Genomic DNA, 15,809 nt, shown 5'->3' on the forward strand with positions numbered 1-15,809 from the left:
GAGACTCTTCATTTTGTTTTAAAGATTTTCTTACCTGCCATTTAATGTTATAAAATTTTACGCTTGTTACAAAAATATTTATCGCGGAAAAGTATTGGCGGATGAATTACTTATTTAGTTAGATTTTAATCTTTTAATCTATTTTCAATTAAACGATAAGTATGGCATACTCTTCTTTATCAAAGTTTGAAGTTTAAATTTTTGATTTTTTCGTTTTATGATAATTTACCTAGGATTGGGATTATGATAAGAATTAGAATTAGAATGTTTAAAAACGTAATTTTTTAATATTTTTATTTTTCTGTTTATTATCTTAATACCGTTATTTTATTTTACTTAACTCTACAAACTATTCGTGATACAAATTTTTATTAAATTCGCGAATGAAAATTTATGAAAAAAATGAATATAGACTCCTTCTTTTACGCGTTTCTTTTAACCTTAACGACTCACTCTATATTCTACGTTGACATCGGTTACTTTCGCTTTCTTTTATCAGCTTTGATGAGCAATTTCCTCGTGTATGGACTGATATTTGTAGAAATACCTTGAGTTGTCTGGCCAATTTAACTTGAAGGTTAATTTTAAGTTCTCGCGCTTTACACTTTTGTGCACTTTAGTTGTACATTTCCTTACACGTATCCATAGAACGAATATATGCAACACTGAAAACTTTAACTTTGTTTAAACAACGAAATAAAAATTTTGACGTTCAAAGCAATTCATCTCGCGATATTTTACAGCGTTCGATTAGATATTAAACGTGAAATATTCAGTATCTAAATTTATCGAGTTGAGGTTCAATTTGTTTTTGCAAAATCGTAGTTTCCGTAGATATTTATAATCTCGTTGTATTTTATAAAATATTTCATCGTGGTAATTTATTCCATTGTAAACAGATGTTAAATCGTAACATATATTTGCTTAATTTTCTTGTTTATATAAGAAATATAAAAACAGAATGAATCTATATAATCCAATAAAAAATTTTTTATTTAGAATCTTTTTATTCGAGCTTATAAAATTCAAAGTAGTATATTTAAATAAATTGTAGCAATAAAAATGCGCAAAATAATTCATTATACTTTAATTTAATTTATATATTAATTTACAAATTTTATTAATTATTTTTATTATAATTATAAATTTTATATTATTATTTATCAATTACATGTATTTATTTTATTATTAATTTATTCATATAAATTAATTTAATTTAATTTGTAATTTAATCATCATTAATACAAATATATTGTAAGTAAACAAGAAAACGAGTATAAAATATCTGAAAAATAGTACCAGACCGATAAATAGATAAGCTAGAAACTTTTGCTATACAAAGAAGAGGAAATAAATTTGTTTAAAATCGTAAGATGTTAATTGTAAATAAAGGTAATTAGTTCGCTCGATCAGCTTCCGGATTACTAGGATTATGGCTATTCTTTTGCCATCCACGTCCGATGAAACCACTGAAATCGCTCACTTGAGATCTAAACATACGCAGATCACGTGGCTGTGAACCGAAATACGTTTTGAAATTGTGTCGAAAATGATTTCATTGTGTCCCTTTCCGATTTGGGAAATTGCGTTATGGCTAATTTTTGTACTAATTTTCGTTTTTCTCGATTTTATGAAATCCATCCATGAAGTAGCCTATTTTTAATATGAGAACATATTTAAACTCGAAATAAATGTTAATTATAGTAACAAAAGTTGCGAAGTATGTAATGTAATATTTTACGTATGCTCGAACATCGAAGGCAAAGGATTTTTAATTTTACTTTTTAAAACGTAAGAATTTGTACAAATGTCGGCAGTCTACTAATAAATAACAACTGTTTCGTGGATTCGTAAATCATTCGAGTATGTACATTTGATTAGCTTAAGACAGAAAACCTCATTTTCCTCGTTGAATATAGCCAAACGATGATCATAATGATGATAAGAAATGATTTGTACTATTAAACAAGATGTCACAGCGTTCTTGAAGTAATATTTCTCCGTGACATATTGGTATAACTAGATGCAGACATGCGGAAACTTGTAATTGCTTTACTTGGAACTTTGAAGAGTAGTTGGTTATGCAAGCAAACACACTTTTCAAAGAAAGGTACGCTTGACTATATTCATCCGAGTACAATACTTTTTGTCAAAGTTTTACTTATGTCTATCGCATACTTCCGAAAACTAGTATCGTTGTGTAATGTTGCGCACATAAGTACATAGAATCATAGTTTACAAAATTAAAGTTTGTAAAGTTTATTGCTTTAATTTCTTATAATCGGAATGTTGCTTGATTATATGAAAAAACGATGCGATCCTTTTGCATTTATTGATACAATTGATTTTAATTTGAAATTTAGGGATCTCGATAAATAAATGTTTAATGTCAGGAGAATAATATGCTAATAAAATACAATGGAACATTAGTAAGTAAATGAAATGCGAGATTTAAAAAAACATAAATTCGTGATATTATATAGGAAATTTTTCATGTATGAAAATAATTAACGAAAATAACGAATATATTGTTAAATTGCATCGACGATTTTTATTTCTCTATCAGTTTGTGTCGTCAGATTTTATATAAAATTGTATACTCGATCGGTTGCTCCCTTAAAGTAATATTTATTACTATCGATAACATCATTACATAATATTTTGTAAAAATAATCGTTCCAGATTATTTATATTTTTATAAATGATAGAAATTCTAAGTACTTATCTTTTTTACCATTGGTGATATTTCACGTTTATAGGCAATACATATCGCACTTATTTTTCTTCATCACAGATATCTATCTTACATGGTAGATTAATTGATAGATAAATGCAGGTAAATAGAAAAGAGAAAAAATAATCGTAACGCGAATAGAGTAAGATATTAGCTCTGTTAATAACGCGGTAAATCGTAACGTCTGATCATTATATGTTGAGAACAAAACCCAAACCATTCCCGAAACACAACAATATTTTTCAAATGTCGAGTTAAAAAAATTACAAGATATTTACTACGAGTATATATTTTACAGAGATGATAAAATATTTACACAATAATTATCCATTATATTAATAAACATCAATAATCAGCGCGAACATCTTTAACACGCGGTTATTGCACGTTGACCCATACATAAGATGACTGTCCATACCTTGTACTAATTTTGTACTAAATATATGTTCGTAGTAGTAAACAGCTACACGTTTTCAGATTACTTTCAAATATCAATTTGGTGCTACTGAAATTTGAAGATCTTTTATATAACACACACTACACATATTACATTCATATAAAAGCTTTTTACCATAAATATTCAAATAAGTACTTTCGTGATCGGCCGTATATTATTGTTAAACGTAAAGAGTGACGAGAAGAGTCGTAGGAAAAAGTTGAGAAATAAAATATCGTTCTCAGAGGGAAGGAAACGAAAATCGGAGCTGAAAATATATAATTTGATTGCAGAGGTTGTCTGACAGAGCCAGCATCCGAACTGGACCTCGCATGGTCCGGGTACGTGGAAACGGTCGAGAGGCTCGTTGTAGCGGTCGACGGTCGTATGGATCCGTTGGGTCTGAATGCCGAGAGGGCTGTCAGACAATTGGACACCCGCATTTCGGACGCCATTATGCACGCGATGGAGAACGGACCTGCACTCGAGGAGAAGGTGAGTATCCACCAAAAGAACTCGAATACTTGTATAATCTTCATCCAATATACAGGGTGAATCTTCTCTCTCTGGCGTATAATGGATGTACGTTTGCATCATCCTTATCCTTGACGTTATATTCCTCTGTTTAAATTCGTATTTGTATCGCTGACTTTATTTTAATTTTTTGTCATCATTACCTTCTGCTTTATATTTTATTATGCAGCCAGCTATTTAAGTCAGTGTACCAGACAGAAAGTATGAACAAATTATATATAACATATATATAACATTATATATATAACAAATTAAATATATATATTTTCTAATTACTCATTTCTAGCCTAAAGGATTGAAATTAATGTTATAAATAGAAATAAACTAGAAAAGTAGTAAAAGTGCATTTTTCTCAAGAATTGCAATTAATATTAGAATTCAAACTGTTCTAAAAATATGGTACAATTTCATTTTTCTTAAAACCAATATTCGAGTAAATACTGTGAACGATAATATCCATATTAATCCAAAGAATTTTGTGAATTATTTCCAATGGATTTATCAACATATGGGTGTTGTATCGTACAATGTCTTAACGTGTGAAGGTACGTATACAGATTTCTCTGTTAAACTTTAACTTTACCTACAGGTTTCGTATGAAAGATTTTGTCCATTGTACCATTTTTCTTTCAAGCCCTTCAATACAGACTATCTTTGTTGAATCAGAATTATAATTCGTGCCACTTATCTACGCATATCGGTTGATATTATAAGGCAAAGTGTTGAAGGAGATTGATTCAATGCACGATAGTACAGGTACGCCGTGTTTGACGAATTGTTTACCGGGAAATTTGTTATTATTTGTATCGGAGTTTGCAAATGTTCCTTCAGTCATGCTGATAAATTATCATTTTGAAGATAGCGATCTTTGGTTCTTGATACTCTATTATTACGGGAGTTTCCGTGTGCGATCACGTTTAGTTGATAACAGTTGTAACAATCACGCCGATCGATAGAACATTCACCTTTTACAAACCGTTTCCACGCACGGGAAAGCCATAAAACAAGTAAGTACTTACGCGTTTTCGATGTCTTCCTCTTGTCACTTTATAGCTAGAGCTAATTGCTTAATTATGACGAGATAACTACGTCCGATGGAACGCGTGGGCAAAAAATATTTATATCAAAAGTGAACGGAGACGGATGGTGTAATTTATCAAATACTTTGAGCGTTTTGCTTTGTTGGATAGTATTGGGTTAGCAATTAAGTGATTGCGGATTTTGCCCGTACCATCTAATGACAAAATCCGCAATCACTTAGTTGCCAACCCAATATATTGAAACGAAGCATATTTTTTAAACTTTTAAAAAAAGTTTCTTATATGTATTATAATTTACCACGTGATATTCAAAAGTTTATGCGACAGATGTTCTCCCTATCAGCTTATGAAATTACATATTAATAATAATATAATTTCCTTATCTATTACGCAATGGAAATATGCACGCAATATTATCTTTCAGTGATTCGAGTGTCTAAAACTTATTTTTAGAGTTTAAAGGAAAAATGACAAAAGATAGAAAAATCTGTTATACTTCTTTTCATTTTAAACAAAAAGTCAACTATTTCTTTCGGTTTTATTTTACGTGCCAGAGCAATCAGATTGAATGAAAAATACGTATTTGAAATAGAAAGATCTTTCGGTAAGATCACGCCTTTTAATCAGAAAGTGTAACGATATTCACGAACATTCATATTTACTTTCTATGTCGATTCGACATATTTTTAATCGTTATAATAATACAAGAAAAATGAAATTCAGTAAAGCCACGCAGCGGTAAACTGGAGAAATTTTTCGGGTTTACTTGGTAAAATAAACGAATGGTCCCCACGAGCGGGGACCATTCCAGACGATTTCTCGAGCACCGGCGCAGACATTCTTTCGATTCTTTTGATCGTTTTGTCAGTCCCCGATTCGAATCGCTACGGTGGCACGGCGTCTACCTGCGTGCAGACATGTGCGTGCTATATTTTTGTTTTCATTGTTATTGATATTAGCGCCAGCAGGCGAAGGAACGCGAGGAACGAGCATTATATGCTCACCGTGCCGTCATTGTATGCATTTCCATAAATTTGCTTTTTATTTAGGAGAGAAACGGACGGAACCAATTTGCGGCCTCCATATATATCAAATCTGTCGCGGATTAGGGGCTGTTCATATAAATGATCGCGAGAACTTTCAGGAAACTACACTCTCGCTCGTTTAATTTCGAATTTAGGAACAGACCAACCGATCTACGCATATACTTGCATTATGTATATGCGTGTCGCAGGCCGAACTTTCCAAAGGATGCGTTTCGAACGGTCATTATTGTTGACTCACGCGGTACTTACCCTATAATTTATGCGAATTTTCGAGTTCGTGTTGTTCGTTTTAAAGGAATTCCACCGTTTGCGAAATTCTATACAAAAGGGCACTCGGCTTTAGAAAGTATTTGTTCCGGTAAGTGCATTTAAAACGTTTTTTCTTCTTTTTATCATTATTTATTCTTCTTACTGGAATAAACCTCTATTAGCGTGCAAAAGATTGCCGTAAAATACATAAAAAGATGCAAGTTAAAAAATGAAATATAAAAGAAATAAAAGATACAGAAAATAAAACATAAAAGAGATGTACACATTTGTTTCACGAGGTTTTGCGAATGTGAATACGCTGATATCAATTTTAATGTTAATTTCTACGAATATGCGCTGATGGATAAAAATATTGGTACAGACGATAGTTTGTTTTGTAACATTTTATGCATATTTATATAAAATATGTTTTGTTTGATTTCTTTATATAATATACGTATAATGAATAATATGTATATATTGAGGAGACGGTACATTTGATAAAATTATTTTTCAACTTTCCATGTACTTGTAGATAATGAATATGTTAACAATTTTGGATCCATTTTTTCGGGTAGTTATTTTATAGAAGATTCACTGAAATCGTTTTGATATTTCAAATTGTTTTTATTTTTCAAGTGTTTGCCATTAAAAATTGTACAGAGGCATATGCGATTTTTTAATACGTTTCAGAAAGCTTTTAGATATTTTTGAAAAAATAATACAGATATGACTGAAATAATCATATTTCTATATTTCATCTTATTATATATAATTGTTACATTAACATAAAAATCCTGTTTTACAATAAGAGCATCTATAAAAAAGTGGGATAAGTAGACAACATAAAGAAAATATTTAGACGTCGAGCTGTTAAATTATTCAAACAAACGGTAGATTTATACTGCATTCAATTATTTGACTTATGGAAAACTGTTAACAAAACTCCATAAATTCGCAAAAGACGTTATTTTTATTTTATATTACATACGTGTCAATATCATATATGAATAAAAAGTCAATACAGAGCGTGATTAAAATTAAATCAGTGATCGAAATGATGTTTAAACCGATATCGTTATCGATGTTGTGATGTTCTTTTTACGGAAATAAATGCGATCTAAATTTAAAAAATCCCGATAAAAGTTGATATGCGCAACTAGGGAGTGGCATGTTATCGTGTAAGAAACGTAAGGAAAAGCTGATTAAAACGTCCCAGTTCGTAAGGTATCACGTAAGGGAAAGCAGTCCGTCGTGAACGCTCGTTTGGACATATTCAACGAGCGTGCAACGTGCGACATGCAACGCTAGTTTACGCTTGATATGCCGTTCGATGACTTTACATGTTACTAGACCATATTTTGCGAAGATTTACTGATGTCTTGGAAGCCTGAACCCGTCAACTGGTCAAATGTCTTACTCGATGAAAGGTGTTTTTAAATCGACACAGTGTCCAGAAAATAAAATTTTACGCTAGTAAAAGTAAGCAGAGGAAAAAGAGCATTGAAATATTTTCTATTAAAAATAACGATTAATATCGTACCATTACCATCAAATTTTCTCTTACTAGACCATATTTTGCCAAGATTTACTGATGTCTTGGAAGCCTGAACCCGATTAATATCTCATCATTACCATCAGATTTTCTCTTTTTCTATATTTTATGAAGCATCGGTGTAGCAGAATGTTTAAAATACAGGTGTCCTGAAAGGCAGTTCAATTACTTTAATTGATTTTCATTCTCACATGATGCAACTTTGATAGGATCATTCGTTATTTAGCTGTTGTAAATAGAGAGACACGTAGGAGATTTGTCAAGGAACGCTGTACAACTGAAGAATATACACTGTTTCGTAAGAATTTGGATTTTACTTACAGTATCTATAAATATGAATTTTCTCATTATCGTAGGATGTACACCAATGGCAAATTAATAAGAAGCAACACTTGCTACCATCTTATGGAATAGTGTACTATAAATTAAACAAATTAATTGCCAAAGTTAGAAGTAATATATTTTACTAATTATTACATATACAACTGAATGTGTCTACTATTTGACATTTAAAAATTAATTTAATTGTCTTATAATATTCTATTATTAAATTATTATGGATAAAATCATTGCAGATTGACTTATATTCATAATTAAATTCCTAACTTGTAATTAAATTATATTGTATTAAAAATAAGAAATAATTTAATAGAAGAAAGTTATTAATTAAATACGAAACTAAAATTATGTGATTCGCCATAAAATAATTAAGCGTTTGACTGAGAATTCCCAGCCGCTTGATACTTGGTAGATAGACCATATTCTGGTCATCCTCGTTCAGTCTGGCTGAATTTGAATTGTGCCTAATTGATCTGTATGTTTTTCTTTAAGTAGCGATAGAAACTCATTAACTTAATTTTCTTAACTCCGTTAAATTAATTCTGTCAAGCGATAAGGTCGGGTCGAACTTTATGTAACTTTCGAGAGACTTGCTTTCAGGTTATCTTAATGTCCGAAACCGGTGACATCAATTGCCCGCCCAGGTCGTCGAATGACAGTGCCACTAATTTCTTTTTTTTTTTCTTTTTTTTCTCTTCTTGAGTTGTTTAATGGTCGAGAATTTCTCCAACAAATCAATTGACAGAGAATATTCGTTATAAAATTAATAATAATTTTTCTGAAGAACTATAAAAATGTCATGTAAAATGCACTTTAAAAAGGTCCAATTCGTGATTTAAAGAAAGGAGATCGTCCTTTTATGTTTAATATATAAACTCTAATAAATAACGTATTAGGTATAAATTCTACATGTGAAAACAAGGGAAAAAATTCACAGACATGAGTTCGTAAAACAAATGTCCGAAATATCTTCCACGAAATTCAATGTACGCATAAACATGTTTCGTTATAGACTGTCGAACTCGTTCAAAAATATCGGACAGCATTTTCATAATAATATATATATATATATATATTGCATTATTATAATATATATACATATATATCATTTTGGTATACATGATACAAATCCAGACGTTAATGCTTTATGAAATTCTAACTCGATAAAGTCGCGTTTCGGGACATAATATACGGACATGTATTTCTATGAACTCTTTTTGTTGTTTCGACACATAGAATTTCTATCAGATTTTTTCCCAAGCTTGTTGAAACATTGTATATATAAAAGCACCAACAATCCCTGGTTTGCTTTAAAAATTATTAAAAAACAAACCATGCTAACAGCTTTTACGATACCTCGTAGTTTGATTTTTCGTATTGTGCCAGTTGACGTTATCTATTTTCAAAATATTCCAAACATGGTATGATCGTTCATATAGAAATATAAATATAAACGTGAATAAATGATCATTGGACTACGGATATTTAAGCATTTATAGGAAATATAAATGTGCACAAATGTACAACATAAAACACACAATATGCTAAAATGTACAAAATATTCAGAGTAAGTCATATATTCAATAGAAGTAAGAATTATTCTTCTTGAAGAATTGATCTGATCAAAATGTATATCTGTATAATAAAACGGCCACGTAGTCAAAAGTTTAGAAAATTGCCTTATTGCTTCCATAGCTAAGGAACTGGAAACTTTGAACCATTGTATCATTAATTCCATGTTTCTTTCGTATTATGAAAAATTCTTATCAGTCATTATCGTACTGGTTGCCTTGTACCTATTTCCATTCTATTTGTTTAGCAGCGTTTATAAAAATATAAATTTGCATAAAAATCCGCAATTCAGTGATAACGTGCTAATTAATTAGAACGTATATTTTCGTTTCAGAGTGTATTAATATGTATACATAATCGAGGAATATGACTTATGAATCATTGCCACTGATTAAAAATGTCTACGATTATTGACAGTAGAAACAGATAATTGCAGAAAATAAAATAATCGTTACTGGTGCAGATAAGACAAGTTGAAAATAAGTTGAATACTAATGTGATTATGGAAGTATGTAACGCTGTATGCCTCGTTTGATATTTCACGTGCAAAGTTTTAAATAGATTCATTGAGAGCAGCGTTTAAAGAATAACATGCAATAAATATTTTCTGCACGATTCATATCGTTATTAATATCTTTATCTACTGTTATAACTTGCAACATAAATTTCCATAACTTGGAATGTTTATGTGATTACATTGTATTTACTTATGCAACATTCAAATCTAAGAATATCGTATTTATTCACAGTTAATCCGTTATCCCTTGTTTCCCAAGACTACGTTTCATCTTTTTGGCAATTTTCTAATTCACTTCTCGAAAGATTGTTAAGATCTTGTCGCAAAATATTCGGTTACTGTTGTCAGGTTTTTCGTTACGTTAAATTTTTTATTCTTTATAGAACTTTGTAGCGATTGAAATAAATGAAAATCTGATCACGCTAAATCTACAGAATAGAGAGAATGACATAGTAATTGTTAATTATACTCTCTTATGTTATTTAATGTTATCTGCTGCGTACGACCGAACATCGACGCAATGAAATGGTATTCTTTGCTACCACATGACATGACAGCTACCATATGATTTTACTTTAGAAATTCGAGATAGATACACATTAAGAGTCGAAATTACTTATAGAATGATCTAGTAAAAGAACAATTGCTTCATAAAACAGTGGAAAGCATTTTTTACAAGTAACAATTTTTACAAGTTTTAGGAATTAGTTTCTTTGCATTAGTTACATACTATTTCGTTAATTTAACAATTACGCCACTTCACAAGCATCTCCGAGTGTTTTATTCAAAATTACATAAATTGTATCACATATGTTAAAACTTCCACGTTTCTGCAAGATTTGTGCCAACTATTTTGTAATATTTAATTTATACACAAACCACTTACCTACTAATATCTCGTTGAAATCGTGTAGTGTATTTTACACAAGCTGTTTTGAAAGTAAATGTTACTTGGTTTTGAAATTATGTCACTTGTCTGTAAGTTACATGTGTGAAAGTATCTTCGATAGCACATTTTCATAATTTAAAAATAAAAATGAACGGTATAACTGAATTTTAAATTTTCATCTCGTATGAAATATAATAATCGTTCGAAATCATTAATGATTTATCAATCAGAATTTTGTATTACATTATATCATATAAGACGATGATGCAAAATACAATATAATAATATAATAATGTGTACATAGGGTTGTAAGAAAATAATGGATTAACGATTATGTGTTAATGTTATAATCTCCTGGTCTAAAAATGATGGAGAAAATTTGAATTGATTGATCATGGTGAATTAGGTACGAGATTTATGCCAAAGTTTACATCTGTAGATATGAAGAATTATATACATCATAAGTTATAATAATTCATAACTATAATGATACCAATATCGAGATTGGTTGAAGTAGTTATCAAGATACGAGTAAAGAATTTAATTTAATTATAAGTAATTGATCACAGAAGAAAATATGATAAGTAGATCTTTGTTGATGTTCTGATTTTAATGTCACTTTATAACTAAAAAGGAATATTGTGATATAAAATAATTAAAAATAGTTAGGTCCAAAAATATACATAGCTAATGAGGTATTGCATTTAGAATTAAAAACCAAAGGTGTAACTTTTAAGATAAACGATATTTTGATATCTTTGATAATCAAATATTATGATAAGTAATATTTTTAAAATTCCGAAGAGAGCAGAAAAATACTAAATTTTTAATACTACTCCCTTGTAAAAAATCGAGAAATATATTCTTTAAAAAAGAATATGTTCTATTGTTTTGTAGAGTTAATATCGCATGTACGAGCTTTTTATAATATAATTATAAAACTTCAAACGATAATAATTTTATAATGATTATTCCGGTTCATCTAGTTTTTCGCAACTGTACTAATATTTATGAATGAAGATACACATTCGTGTAAGTAAAACACAAAGGAAAGATGTTTTACGAATAAACATTTGATTTGTACATTAAGAATATATCAAGGATATAGTATATTTCAATTTAAAAAATGAAGGCAATTTTGGCAATTAAGAGATATGGGTAAGAAACAGAGACAACTTACTCGAACGTTTGTCGTGCTCGACACGGAAGAAAAGAAAGGCCGTGAGGCATGTTCGACGCGTATAACATTTCTGAAATTCTTTAGCAGTGTAGTTTCGTTTGAACAGGAATGTCGTATGTTATACATATAGTCTGAAGGCGTGTGAAACGTATCACATGATAGTTGCACGTAATACACCTCCTGGTTATTTGTCGCATCGTTATTTCCTTTCATATCCTTTGTTACGTAGCTTATACGTAAGTACATTGTACATGTGGAATAGATTAATTGCAGCAGGAACCGAGTAAGTAAGTAATCTCCTTTAGAAAGTGGAAAGAATTATTCGTATAAAATTCTCACCATAATAATTTTGTAAAATGTTAGAATTTACTTCATTTAATGCTTTATGAAATATTTGAAGATTGCAGGAGAAAATGATAAATGCATTGTAGGGTCACTCCGCTAGCAAAGGTTCACGGCCTGCCGACACCTATGCAGTGGCTTCGCTATTGTTCTGTGTGTATGGTTGCAGATAATTTACTAGAAATGCGCCATACAACATTTGCAGGTAATGATGAAGCTATTGCGTAGTAATGATAATGTCGCGATCACATCGAGGTTACCAGTTGTAGAGCTGCAAACATGCGATGGAGAAGAATGGAGAAAAAAGAAAAGGGCGAGTGTTTCACTGACGATTCTTATATTTTTCTACGTACATTTTCTCTGATTTTTGTATTTCACTGTGTCGATGTGACTAAGAAATGTTTCAATATGGTATGGCTGAAAGTGAAAAGAATCGTTTAGGACCAAAGATGATGTTTCTAAAAATAGTTTATAGATTGAGAAAATTTAGTGAAAAAGCTAATCACAAGCAACATTTTGATATTATGGCAAGCAATATTCTTAAACTTATTGGGAGAACGTAGAGACCAAATAGAAAGATAATTTTAGTAACGTGAAATTGATTGTCAACATACGGAATTTAAAAATTGCTCTCTTGTGAAGAATGGAAAATGTGACTTATCGCGTTTTTCCCTTGCACTCTTCTTTTATGCAAGAGAAGCTTGTTTCTATTTCAAGTAGAAAACTGCAAACTAAAATCTAATCCTTTCGCTATAAAGATATATATACATATACATATGTGTTGTACATTCGTGTACGCCCCCAAATATTGGGCAATTATTTGTCCAAACCGTACATGTATATCTTCTATTATTTCTATTTCCATTTTATGTTATACGATAATTAATTATATACAGCATGTATAAATGTTCATGATTTATTTTTTCCGTATTATTAAAAATGTTTCTAGCTCTCCTCAGATCCTTATATCGCAGCAAAAGGGTTAACTTTTGCTATAAATTTCTGGATGCTAGTGTGTTAATAAAATGAAATAAAATAAAATAAAATAAAACAAATAAAAAATAATAAAACTGAAGGAAATAAAATACGTCACTTCAAACTCACCTGATATTATCAAAGCCTAACTTGGTACTGTAAAATTGCTTGTCACTTTTTTCGCAACCAGATTATATTGACCATACTTGTTATATTTATTACTGTTAATCACTCTGCCTCTATTGCAAGATTATCCTGTTCAAAAATAAAAACATAAATCAATAGCAGCTCGGTTCTGGGCATTTCTTGTTTCTGCAACATTATATTTTGTTAAATACGAATCTCGCATTCATAAATCCCATTTGTCCGTACAGAAATTTGTTAAATTCATATCTCATTCGTTCCATCGAAACCACTTCCTATGAAAATATTTAAACCAATAATTTAATCAATTCGTATAATATCGTAGATATTCGGCAAAATGCTCACATTGTTTTTTCAGTTTGAAATTTTGATGAATAGAGGTGAAGGAAATTCACAAATTTATAAATTTTTAACAAGATTAAAAGATTCATATTTCTGACAAGGTTAAACAATATTTTTACAAATTTTACATACGATTAGAAAAAATTGAAATTAATAGTTTACAGATTCTAAAGCGTTTTAATGACCAGTTTATTATCTACTTTAGTATATTAATTCACAATTCTCAATAACTCTTAACGGCTTTTATTTTTTTTGCAAAAAATGCATATTTTATATTAAAAAAAGGTACATATAACATCAGTATACATATAATGCAATGTACATATATAATCGATCCATATAATTTAGTAATATGTAATTTCCTGATATTTGAATGAAGTAAATTTTTGAACAATGTTGTTTTCTATTAATACACATAAAAATTATTAAAATTCCACATTTTCATATAAAAATAATCGGGAACTATAAATTTATTCATATTAATGCTTTAATTCCAAATAATTTTTTACTTTGAAATATAGTTCTTAAATCTATACAAGTTAACTATAAAAAAAAATCTAAGACAATAACAACTTCTCTGGTTATATACTTTTTCAATATATACAAATATACTGTTGAAATAAACTTCTCGCGAGGTCTAGAACAGCGCTAGAAAGAAATTTTTGGAGCAACTGTGATCTTTGAGAATCTTTTTCAGGGTTTGTTCGAATCGTCTGATTTTGTTGAACACAGACGAAGAAAAGCGACGAATAGAGCGATCTTATCTCAGGTTCTTCGGCTTGCATTTTCACGATAGAATGTATCAGGCGTATCGGTCGTTAGACGCGTCGATCAATCCTGTGCATCGACTCTTTTTGTCTGGATGATCGACACGTCGGCGTCGAAATGGGAAATGCATGCTAGCCCGATCGGAGAAAAAATCAGCCGGCGAAGAGGAACGGATAGAAACGAAATGAATAGACGCTATAAATTCTGATGCGCGCTATAAATTTCACGGCGGCCGATCATCCGACTTCACGCCGATCCGTGCACGCCGTGCTGTATTACACGCGTGATAGGCGAATGACACCAAGGGCGTCGTAACAATGCACTTTGAACGATGAGTACCGAGGAGGTGGTAAGAAGAAACGGTTTAAAACATGCTTGAAAAAGAATACGTAATGTATATACATTTATATATATATACAATAACTGCACCCGCGTTGTGTCGAATACGTAAGTATAGTTCGTAGATTGTTTTATTCGCGCCAGATGTGCTTGACGCGTGCAATCTATTGTTAATGAGAAAATTTGCGAGATAGATTGGCATTATTCGAGATAAATCACTAACAATAGAATTAAATGCTCTGGTGAGTGTTTTGCTGGAATTTTAGGCTAAAATTATTCCAGCTTATTATAACTTAGTACTCTGTAACTCAGAGGTTCGAAAAAATATGATATAAGTGACAAATATCTTTAGTTTGACGAAACTGTAAATAAGATTAAATATTGATATAACATGACAACGACTTTGAACAAAGTTGATATGGATTCAAATACTAAAGTATATTATTATGTATTCATACAGGTTTCAGGAAATTTATGTTAAAATCTTGAAGATAAATGTAGACCTTCGCATAGTTCACATTCTTCACATCGTTTTCTTGGTACCTCTTTGTTTCTAGAACAAAATTCACTTATACCACTGTCTCTTATGTTATGACTTATCCGATGATTCACGGTTTCAGGAGAAATGTGGTACAAGTGACAAATATATTTCATTTGAAAAAATGGTATGTAAGTTAATCTTTCATAGAAAGACTGCCATGCTTTTAAGCATTCAGACACATTATTCATCTATGTACGCCATATTATATTATATTTATTAAATGTTCGAAGAAATGTACGATAAGATCACCTGTAGCTCTAATATATT

At 30.4% G+C, this 15,809-nt stretch overlaps 1 protein-coding gene across 1 annotated transcript in view; it reads left to right on the top strand.

Moving 5' to 3' along the window:
• LOC132904912 (division abnormally delayed protein) overlaps window positions 1–15,809 on the top strand; it is a 250,681-nt gene that overhangs the window by 74,504 nt on the left and 160,368 nt on the right. The window contains exon 4 of the mRNA XM_060955747.1: window positions 3,464–3,665. Coding sequence (XP_060811730.1) covers window positions 3,464–3,665 — 202 coding nt within the window. The remainder of the gene's footprint in view (window positions 1–3,463; window positions 3,666–15,809) is intronic.

Source organism: Bombus pascuorum, chromosome 3, assembly GCF_905332965.1.
Source record: "Bombus pascuorum chromosome 3, iyBomPasc1.1, whole genome shotgun sequence".
NCBI classification, from domain to species: Eukaryota; Metazoa; Arthropoda; class Insecta; order Hymenoptera; family Apidae; genus Bombus; species Bombus pascuorum.